This window comes from Haliotis rubra, unplaced genomic scaffold (genome assembly GCF_003918875.1).
Source record: "Haliotis rubra isolate DU_JTF1 unplaced genomic scaffold, ASM391887v1 Scf211, whole genome shotgun sequence".
Taxonomy (NCBI): domain Eukaryota; kingdom Metazoa; phylum Mollusca; class Gastropoda; order Lepetellida; family Haliotidae; genus Haliotis; species Haliotis rubra.
In genome coordinates, this window is record NW_025766126.1 from 1,526,376 (window position 1) to 1,538,374 (window position 11,999).

The following is an 11,999-nucleotide window of genomic DNA, read 5'->3' on the forward strand; positions in this document are numbered from 1 at the left end:
TTAGCACTTAGCCAACTGCCCATAATGATTATTAAACAGAACTTTAATCTTATTTAATTTCTTATTTTACTTTCAAACAACAAAACAATCTAACACTATTTATATCCGATGATTATAAAGTAGTTATATATGTCATAAAATGGTAAGAAAGAAACCAAATTAAATATGCCATGAAAATGTCACTTCTACACATGATGCAACAGAACTCCTAAAATTTGCTATGTAATTATAATTTTCATTGTTTGCGTTGTCATTAATTGTAAAATATTATTCTGATTGTGGTTATTAGTTGAATTGCAACGTTTCATAAATGACATAAGTACCAGACACTCCTCCATGGAAGTAACAGAAGCGTTAGTAAAATTGTAATTGAGGGAGGTAACTCATGCTGTGGGTGAGAGTAGCGCCCCTTGAACATGGCTACAACCTTAACAACCAGATCGACGTCTTTTATCCACACCATTATCTTGTTATATTGCGTGATCACTTGGAAACATTCACTTTAGATGATATAGATAGACGGAAGTTAAGAAATGTAGAAAGTTCACACATGCGCAGTGTAATCGATGCCTCTTGGCGTCATGACAACGCCTCACCGTGTGTCAGCCATTTTGACAGATTGCACTGGAGAATATTTTGCGATTTTTGCGAAACGATTACGTCTTGGAGAGTTCGTGCGAGTTGACGAGTTGGAGAAAATCATGAATCTCGCTACAGGAGGTAGGCGTATGTGATAATACAAAAACGTTTTCAAGTTCTATTAACCTCAGAGGCCACTTCGGTGTAATATACCGTGTCCCGACAGATATCTCAATAAGGGATTAGGATACAATGACACTCAGATGTACACCCTGCACCCTCACTTGCACCTGTGTTAATTTGACCCACACACTCTTTGGGCCTGATGTTCCTCCAGATCTGACGCCCATCGAACAGGTGTGTGACAAAACGAAGCATCAACTTCCAAAACACACGGTGACACAGATCATGAAATTTGTCAATGCATTGTATAGATCTGCATCAAAGTTGACAAGTGTTGACAGACTTTGATCGAGGCCTGGTCGGAGTGACACCATATCGGCCTTCCTCTTACATACTGTGTCGTCAGTGGTGGCCTTGTCAAATTTGTGTCACAGTAAATTGTGGCCAGAAACCTGGGAAAGTTAAGGAAATAATGAGAATCACTTTCCCTTACTAAGATTTGACCCGCCTTTAGTCAAGGCAAGGGTCGTTTTCTCTCAATCATAGTTTTCAATATTGTTCCAACGTCACCCAAGGTTCCTTTTCCTTGGCTATTTTAGGAGGCGACAAGCATGTACAGTAGGATATAACAGGTTATTTAGAAATATCTAACGCTTAACCGTGCCTATGTAACCGGAGGGGTTTTGTGAATGTACCAGGGACGGAGGTTGGGTTTCAGATGACAGTTTAATGGTGAAATCTCAGGGGCGTAGCTACCATTATAGAAAAAAGCCCGGGCTTACACAAGACTGTTGCTAAAAAGGTTGGACAAGCCCTCAATACTATCTAGATATATGGCTTTGCAACCTATAGGGCTTACAGGAAAAATATTGGCTTGCTACGCGCCTGAATCTGTTGATAAGAATGAAAGCAAAAGAGGGCATATGTAAATAAATACAGCGTTTATATCATCATATATTAATTCATTCATAGGTGCAATGCAGTATTTAGTTTATAGATGTATGTATACAGTTAATGTTCACATTATCATTAGTAAGACCAAAAAGCTAGGTAACATCCACATGAGAAATGGTATTTAAGATTAGGGATTAGCTTTTCTAAACTTACTGAAGAACGTGAAGTATTTGGGCAAACCTACTTATGTGACATTAACTTGAACCTAATAGTTAATTTCATTTATATTTACCACGCATAAAATAATACATACTTTAAAGGAAGCTAAGACACAATACATATGCACTAAATGAGAACATATAAAATCAATGTACATGCTGACCCTTCATAAATTGTGATTGCGTCTAGTGACAGACAACTTCAGTGAACATGTGAATTTATGCTGACCAACAAGCGCCCTGCTACTGAATATAAGGCGCCTGGGGCTGGGGTGGGGTACGACAATAGAAACTGAAATTCAAAGTTTGTTCTTTTCTCGCATTTTCAAGCAGGGTTCATGACGAAATGAAGTTTGAGTTCTTTTCATATGAATATCTCTTGAGCTTTTAATGATTATGTGAATCTTTGTAAACACATTAGTTCAGCGTTCGAAATACCGGACAGCCCCGGACAGGTTATTTTTCAACACAGACAGTCAGATTATCAAATTCACCTGCACGACCGTCGGGTTAAAATTTAGACATGTATATGAAGATATTTTGTGGGCAGGTACCTTCGATGAGGGCTGGCATGTTTTACTTCTAACCAGCCCTGTGGTCTGGCTGAAAGCTTTGGGAGTTTCATTACCTAGGCCCCATTTCACAAACCAATCGTAGCGCTACCACTGTCGTTAGTCTATGTTAAAGTATGGGATCACCTTAGCGCTACAATCGCTTTGTGAAACGGGGCCCAGATTATTTGTATTAGGCACCAAGTTAAAACACGACTGGCTGTAGGGGTGGGGTGCGGTTTATTAATGGTCATGTTGTCATGAGATGCAGTCAAGAGATGTAGTTAAAGCCCAGATTTTCGAAGCTCTCTTAGCGCTAAGATAGTCGTAAGTTAATGTTAATGTATGCCACTTACGACTATCTTAGCGCTAAGAGAGCTTCGACAATCTAAGCCCAGGGCCTAGATTTTGAAAGCTCTCTTAGCGCTAAGATAGGGCCTAGATTGTTGAAGCTCTCTTAGCGCTAAGATAGTCGTAAGTGCCATACATTAACATTAACTTACGACTATCTTAGCGGTAAGAGAGCTTCGAAAATCTAGGCCCAGGCAAACATATCACTCTTTAGTGGAAATGGCCATACAGTGTATTAATTTAAGACGAATATCACAAGCAACTTATCATCACAAACAAGTGTATTTCTCTGGTGTCTTACAAGTCCAAATGTATGATACTAATTGTCACTCCATCAATAGTGCCTGCCTGCATATATGTACACCAAGGGAGGTAATCTTCAGCCAGATAGCACGTTTTACCCAAATAATCATAATTAAAACAGTATTGACACGTATACGTATCTAATATAGACATAACTACAAGTAACATGACATACAGTTAGATAGTTTTATGCAAGTCTCAAAGGCGACATGAAATTCCACAGAAAAAGGAAATATGTTTTCGTGTATCCATTTATGGAATTGAGCAGAATTAGCTTCATGTTGTGACCATCACCAATTGAACACTGACGTCTGACTGCAATGCTCAAACATCATCAATGAGTCATGCAATATAATACCAATGTATGTATACATAGCCAACTGCTCATATTGTTTTATTAAACCGAACTTTCATCTGAATATTACAAATACCTACACTACCAAATGAACTTTAGCTTTAATTTAATTGACCAACATTAGTTCTCCCTCCAACATTACCATATTAAACAAGCTACCAAACAACGTTATTGTTTAAGATACAAACAGTTTATTGAGCTTGTGGGAATGAACTAATAAACCTAGACATAATGTAGTGTTAATGTATGTAAGTGCTGTCACAGGGGTGGTCTGATTGGTGCATAGTAACTATGTTAGTTTTGAAAACAAACCTAATTAACTCATTAAGATTTGCCTTGAAAATGTCACTGCCACATTAGGTGCAACTGAACTTTCAAACCTTGCTAGGTAATTATATATTTTCATTTTTTGCATTCTCACTAATTGCAAATACTATTTTGATTGTGATAATTATTCGACAAATGTTGATTTGGTACGTTTCATATATGAGCAGGAGTACCACACATGACATTCCTCCATGGAAGTAACAGAAGCGGTGGTAAAATTGTAGTTGAGGGGGGTAACTCATGCTGTGGGTGAGAGTAGCGCCCCTTGAAAGTGGCTACGCCCTTATAATCTCATTGACGTTTTTCATTCATACCACTGCCTCGTTATATTGCATGGTCATTCGGAAACTTTCTATTTAGGGGATATAGATAGACGGGAGTCAAAACATGTAGGAAGTTCACACATGCGCAGTGTAATCGGTAGCTCTGGCGTCATGACAACGCCTCTTCCCTGTGTGTCAGCCATTTTGACAGATTGCACTGGAGTATATTTCACAAATTTTGCAAAACGTTTACGACTTTGAGAGTTCGTGCGAGTTGAAGAGTTGGAGAAAATCATGAATCTCGGTACAAGAGGTAGGCATATGTGATAGATATAAGCGTTTTCTTTAGCCTCAGGCCTGTCTGTACCGCTACATTTCGTTGTGACATACCCCGACACACATCTCGACAAGAAAGGGGGATACACAATGACATTCAGATGTATACCCTGCACCCTCACATGCACGGGCGGTCAGAGACGAGTAGACTTCAGTATTTGGGTACCCGCTTGGCGGGTTTCTCAACGTATCGAACGTTTTTACGCTTTTACGGTTATGGAGACGACAATATAAAGCATCCATATATGTCTCTCCTCTTCAACCTTCACTTAGAAGTCAAATTAAATATTCAAAATGTATCACGCACACAAATACACTTAACAATTTTTAATTCTGAGGAACATGTCCTATTTCTTGATACCATCTTGGGTAATTACTAAAGCAAAATTGCTGAAAATGACCTTTAAAAATTTGCTACATAGTGAATGTCCGCCATTTTTGACACATTACGAAATCTCGATTTACGGCCTTTATTTTTGGTGAATGTTTTGAAATTCAAAATACTCGGAGGATTGAGTTTGAGAAATAGCATATTAATGATCACTGATGTCTGTTTTTCATCCAACAAATGACCAATGGTAATTCTAAAACGTCGCCGATAAACCTAGAATCGGTTGAGATGCTTTGGAAAATACACAAACAGGAACGCCGAATTGAGCATTCCACCATACTGGACAGTTTTTACAAAATCACGTTTCGTGATGTCCGTCATGAAACGCCTATTACATTATGTATATTCCATCTTCAAGGACGACAAATACATCACTGAATTCCTAATACATAGTAACAATAATCTTTGTCACCAATACCAAGTTTGGACATGAAATCAAACGAAACATTGCGAGTAACACTGCGCCAGTTTGAAATATAAACAAATATAATTTCAGATTTTGCTGTAAAGCATTTCCTCAAATTTTCTTACATCCATTCGTCAATTCGTTTCATGTATTGGCTCAGCACGTTAATACAATACATGGAAAGGATATCGTAGCACGAAATATGAAATGAAAAGTAGATACAATACGATTATTTGGTAAATTCAAACGAAATTGCCAAAGTTTCCGTGACGCCATGATTGAAGCAAAATTATACGCAGAATGACAACTGTAATTCTCGACTTTTTCGCTTAGTTACGGTGAAAACAACACAAACAAATAACAATAATCAAATAGTCAGAATGTGGATTCTGATTAATTACATCACAAATTTATGTACCAACGATCCCTGTATCAAGGAAAGGTCTCTCGCAAAATCCTGAGTACCGATGTCAGTGAAGATGCCATTTTGTGAAAACTCGGTCACTGGCTGTGATGTCATACATCAACATTGTTGTACATATTTAGTGATTTCTTTGAGGTGAAGGTCGTTTAAATAGTCCCAAACACAATAACCCTATCATGCTTCCATACTATTATGTATATTTTGCTATCTTTAAGATATTTTTTTAACGAAACCAATTTTATGATCTACATTGTGCCTTGTTCAAGAGCATATCACAGATGGGTGATAGCTATAAGTTATTTTTATCATTTATCAATTTATTGGTTTTGTTTGCTAGAACAATATTTACATAGAAATTGACACTCTTAGCGTAGTACACCAGATGTTAACTTTTGCACAAGTGTTGGAAGATGACAAACTACAAAATGTACGTAGTTCATATGATATAACATTGTATTAACTATGACCCACAGTAATATTGTATTTTCACACAAACAGGTTTGTGAACAGCAATTTCATTTAATCATATTTGTACAACTGACTATATTAAGAAAGGTATTAATCTTTTTTATCAAACGTGCACGCCTACATATTTATAAGGAATTGGTTTTTGCCATGGAATTTTTTAGATCATTTTATGGACAATGATTCGACAGATGGCGTTTGTCACAAACGTTTACCGATCGTCTTGTTTTCTATAATATAATCAGTTTACATTTCCAAAAATAATGACAGTATATTTAACTGTTAAATATTTTTCTGCAAGACTTTACCGAAAATGTAAAGCATGCCATGTCCTCCTTTGGTCAAACCGTGTTTTGTTGTCTTTTAGCAGCATTTAGAAGTTGTTATAGATGACCAAGATATTTTATGGATTTATGCTTCTTTATTTTCTCCCACACAAAGTTTCGGGATCATTACAGATCCCTTCGTCAAACTGCCATGATGATCCCGAAACGTTGTGTGGGAAAGAATAAAAATACTTTGTTCATCTTTCATTGTATAATTATGAGAGAAAATAGCCATAAGAATGATCAATGAAAAGTCCGATCCTGACTATATATTCGCGAGTTTTTAAACGGTCTTTTTGATTTACGTCAAAATAATGCCAAACGCTTGTTGTCCACATGAAGATACACGGTAAAACTATCTAATTGTTTACCTGTTCAGGGAATTATTTAGATAGTAAAGCCAGTCATTTCATACTCTGTCAAAAGAGCGTCAAATATTCTAATTGACAAACCGAGAACTTGTGAACCTTGAACGGAATTTAGGTAAGATATATACTATTATTAACCTGACAATGTCGTCTTTCTCCGATGTTGCCAAATACATAAAACAAACTATACATTCAACTAAAGTGGTGTCATTTTTTTCAATAAGTTCATTACAATTGAAGATGTGGATATTACTCTGATAATAATGTCGAATCAATAGTAAAAATAAATCTGCACAATCAAGAGATGAGGGGAAATAAGAACTAATATACAGAATAGATAGGGCCGTCCATTTAACTATTATGTCCTTTCTCCTGTTGATCAAATTTCATAGTTTCTTACAATTTGTGATACTCAGTCTCAGGTTTTATGCATGTGTGACCTCTCTGTCTAAGACATGAGCAAAGACATGATACACATGCGCTAAATATAAACACCATAATACACAATTAACATACTTATATGCAATGATCTGAGATCAGGGATTGAAATCTTATAACTTGTGATTGTGTCTAGCCATGCAGACAGGTTTTTCAAGCAGTACCCATGAGGAATTGAAAGTGGAGTTCTTTTCCCATGAATAACTCGTGAACTTTTAATGATAATCTGACTCTTTGTAATCACATTAGATGCAGCTGAACTTTTTTGGTAATTATATCTTTTCATTGTTTGCTTTTCCAAGACAATACATCGGACATGTCCATATTTTCAAATGAGAAAAGCCTTAACACATTTGATCATGACTAGATCATTGTAAAATATTATTGTTAAAATTTACATGAACATTTGTCAAATGCTGTGTTAGAACGTTTTCATATTCATCAATTAGTATGAATACCAGAACACAACAGAGACCCCTTCCGTGGATATTACTGAAGCGATAGTAAACATGTAATGGAGGGGAGTAACTCTCATTAGTTTATGCTATGTGTGAGAGTAGCGCCCCTTGAAATTGGACACGACCTTATTAAGCAGATTGGCGTCTTATGTTTTCACCAATACCGCGTTATATTACGTGATCATTTGGAAACATACTCTTTAGGTGATATCGATAGACGGAATATGTTAAAAATTCACACATGCGCAGTGTGATCAGTAACTCTGGCGTCATGACAACGTCTCCTCCCTGTGTGTCGGCCATTTTGACAGATTGCACTGGAGGATATTTTGCGAGTTTTGCGAAACGTTTTACGGCTTTGAGACTTCGTGCGAGTTGACGACTTGGAGAAAATCATGAATCTCGGTACAGGAGGTAGGCATTGATGATGAAACAAGAGGGTTTTCTTCAGCCTCAGAGGCCTATCTGTAACGCTACACTTCGTTGTGAGATTTACCACGACACATATCTCGATGAGAGATCAGGATGCACAATGACATTCAGATGTACACTCTGCGCCGCTACTTGGCACATGGTCAGAGACTTAATTAGAAGGGTAGACATTTGGGCAGTATTTGGGTCCCCGCTAAGTTTCTCACTTAGCAAACGTTCTTACGTTTTTATGGAAGCTTTCGAGACGAATTTGACTAATATAAGGGCCCCAATAGAGCATCCCAGATGTGTCCCTCCTCTTCAACATTCACTTTGAAGTCATATAAAATTCAAATTGTATTACAATACAGTTAAAAAAATGGAATTCTGAGGGAAATTTTCCGTTTCTTGATACCATCTCTGGTAAATCAAAAGTGCTGAAAGTGACCTTCCCAAAATTGGCTACACATTACGAAATCGCGATTCACTGCCTTATTTGTTGTATGTATTGAAATGTAAAATTACTCGGAGGATTGAATTTCAAAAAGGCGTATGTGATGCGATAAAAGTGTTTTCATTAGCCTCAGAGGCCGATCTGTAACGCTACACTTCGTTGTGACATATATTTCGACAAGAGAGTTGGATACACAATGACATTCAGGTGTACATGTTGAGGGAACATTTCCTATATCACAGGAGATGATCAGTCACATGATTAGTATTGTGAGTCGGTTAGCACGGTGATATCGTCCGTTTTGTAAACTGTATCAATCTATGCTAATGTAAATTCGTATCAATTCATAACCTACGGACATGATACTCGTATCAAGGCACTGAGTAGTTTTCTAGTTTTCAATTATGATATTTATGTGTCTACGCTGCATTCAAGGTAGACATATAATTCATTTAAACCAGTGCATTTTGCTACTTGTCTTGAATCTTGTACGAAAAAAACAAACAAAAACAACCATTCGATGTGTGCATCTCTTCTGTTTGAATCTTGGGATATGTTTCCAGACAGCAAGAAAAGATTTGGTTTACAAATATTTTGAAAAGTGAAACAATATTCTCTTGAGTTTCATTAAATATTCTCATTGTGAACAGTTCCTGTGCCCTGCCTGAGCCCTGGCCTGCCTACAGTGGTGATGGGAGATGGGACCAGATGCCTGCTGGACAACAACACTCTCTGGATACCAGCTGGTAATCCTGTTGACCTCACACTGGCGCCTGGTTACCCACAGCCAACACTCCTGCAGCCTAGAGTTCAGCCCTCTATGCATGGTATCACCCTGCCTACTACAGTCCAGCCAACAGCCAGGTCTGTGTTCCAGCCGGCAGTTCCCCAGCCTCCATCTCCTGGCATCAGTGGCACCAGTGGCTCCAGCCTGCCCAGTTCTCAGCTTGACCTGCAGCTGATAAGGCCAGAGGTATGCATGGCTATTGTTATATTGATGATCTTAGAATTTGACTCTCTAAACTTGATGTCCTTCTTTCATAACAAGATAGAACATGTTATACTGGGACTCTCTATTATCGCGGGCTCTCTATTATCGCGGCACGGGAAAGAATCGGGAAAGCAGAAACGCTACGCCCACATCGGCTGTTTACATATGAAAATTACCTAAAATATATTCATCGCCCTAGAAAAAGTCACTTATTTCATTTCATAGAAATATTAAAGCATTCATCTTTTCAGTAAGTTCTAGAACATTTTGAAACTAGTATGACCCCTACTGCCATTACATCTAGCATGAATCAAAACTTACTTCATCAAGAGTAATCCTGCGACAACTATAAGGTCATTTGCATATTTTCCGTGCTAAAAATATAAAAGGAAGTGAGGTATTATGCAACTTCACTCTACACACGGCAGCAACTTGTATGGTACGTTTTAAGGCAGAAAAACAATATTTTGTAATGTTATTGTTACCTTGTATCCAAATGAATAGAAGTTTCAGATGTTTGGGTTAAAAACATGATGATATTACTAATGTGAATCAAATTCCTAAATATTTTTTAATGATCAAACTATTTAGATTCGTTACTTGTCTTAGTAAACATTTCACAGTGTCATCTGCTTGTACCGCGTGCCATAGTAAGAAAATATCAATACCGCGATAATAGAGAGTTGCTTCAATTTCTGGGTCAAAAGAGACAATCGGAATTGCCGCAATGGTATTAAACGTGTTGCGACTATGTGTCACACTATTTGTGAAAGAAATGAAGATTAAACATCAGTCAACTGAAAATATATATAAAATACTAAATGTCAGTAGCCTTTCATAATATCGATGGCGACAACATTAACTACCACGATAATAGAGGGTCCCATCATATATTGACTGTATCCCTCATCAGGACTTCTCCTGTGTCCTGCCCCCACTTGACCTTCCCAGACCACTTCCCCAATCCATGTCTGTATCTAAAGCAAGTCAGCCCAAAGCCACGTCCAAGACCCCTATCCTGTCAAAGCGAAAACCTGAGCTCAAGCCCTGCAAGCGCAAGCCCCGCACTTTCAGACCAAAACCTGAGCCAAAGCCTCGCATTCCTAAGGAGAAAGTGAGGAAGAACCAGCCAGAGAGCAAGCCCTACTTTGTGCCTCAGCCTCTTGGAGCTAAGCACATCAAACCCCAGAGCAGAACCCTGGGGGACCGTATCACTAAGCCCTTGGGTGATCATGGTATCATTAAGCCCTCAACTAAGCTTAGTTTCGCTGGACAGCTGAAGTCTGCTGATCGTGCTTACTTGAAGCCAAAGTCTGTCTTGCCCAGTACAGGTTGCAAGACTTTGCCTGTCCCTGTTAAGAAAGTAAAGGATAAGGTTGTTTCAGAATCAGAGAGTGCTAAGTCAGGTAATGTCACTGTTGCTGACGAAAGTGTAAATCCAGACAAGGCAGTTGACAGAGATGAACCCAACTCTGATGATGAATATGATGTGGAATATCTGTATCTTACTAAACTTATTTTAAGAAAAAAGAGGAAACCCACTGCTGAACCCAGCACAGAGCCCCTGCCCTCACGCAAGAGGAAGTGCCCAGATGACAACAGCCAGGTGCCCCAAGCCATGAAGCAGGCAAGACTGGAGGAGCCCCAGGACTCTCTGGAGGACCTGGAAGCTCTCCTGGCTGAGTACAGCACCAGTCTGTCATCTGGCACCAGGGACTTCTTCTAAACACAATAAGGTGCAGGGGAACAGGTAAGTATAGATAGGTGTATAGTTAGGTGGCTGTTTATATATGATATCCCACATGTCTCTCGCCATCCATGTTTGCTGTATGTACAAAACATGGTGGTTTTTCCTGTGCTCTCCCCTTGTCTCTCTCTCTCTCTCTCTCTCACACACACACTCTCACACACTCACACACACTCTCTTGAACCCACGCGCACACACAGACACAAACAAACAAACATCACACTTATCTACATCTACTAAATTCAGTGTTATTTGTTGTGATTGGCAGTTCTCAGCCATCTGCATATTCTAAATTCTGATTACCATACTCTCCATACAACACTACCATACTCTCCATACAACACTACCATACTCTCCATGCAACACTACCATACTCTCCATACAACACTACCATACTCTCCATGCAACACTACCATACTCTCCATGCAACACTACCATACTCTCCATACAACACTACCATACTCTCCATGCACACATACTTCCATGCAACACCATACTCTCCATACAACACTACCATACTCTCCATACAACACTACCATACTCTCCATACAACACTACCATACTCTCCATACAACACTACCATACTCTCCATACAACACTACCATACTCTCCATACAACACTACCATACTTTCCATGCCATACCATACACTACCATACTCTCCATACAACACTACCATACTCTCCATACAACACTACCATACTCTCCATGCAACACTACCATACTCTCCATACAACACTACCATACTCTCCATACAACACTACCATACTCTCCATGCAACACTACCATACTATCTCAGCACTCATCTCTCTACTAGGCTA

At 38.6% G+C, this 11,999-nt stretch overlaps 1 protein-coding gene across 1 annotated transcript; it reads left to right on the plus strand.

Annotated features, from left to right (window-relative positions):
• The first annotated feature begins 581 nt into the window (after nucleotides 1–581).
• LOC124276674 (nucleolar protein dao-5-like) lies at nucleotides 582–11,666 on the plus strand. The gene is made up of 3 exons (XM_046712314.1): nucleotides 582–720; nucleotides 9,092–9,414; nucleotides 10,346–11,666. Exons 1-3 carry the CDS (start codon nucleotides 582–584, stop codon nucleotides 11,156–11,158), a joined length of 1,275 nt encoding a protein of 424 aa, XP_046568270.1. The 3' UTR covers nucleotides 11,159–11,666.
• The last annotated feature ends 333 nt before the right edge of the window (nucleotides 11,667–11,999 follow it).

Bases quoted from the DNA above. Each gene is read 5' to 3' on its own strand.
- LOC124276674 (XM_046712314.1), top strand. From the start codon at position 582: ATGACAACGCCTCACCGTGTGTCAGCCATTTTGACAGATTGCACTGGA. The intron at 721-9,091 runs GTAGGCGTATGT...CATTGTGAACAG, and splicing joins CATGAATCTCGCTACAGGAG to TTCCTGTGCCCTGCCTGAGC. The intron at 9,415-10,345 runs GTATGCATGGCT...ATCCCTCATCAG, and splicing joins TGCAGCTGATAAGGCCAGAG to GACTTCTCCTGTGTCCTGCC.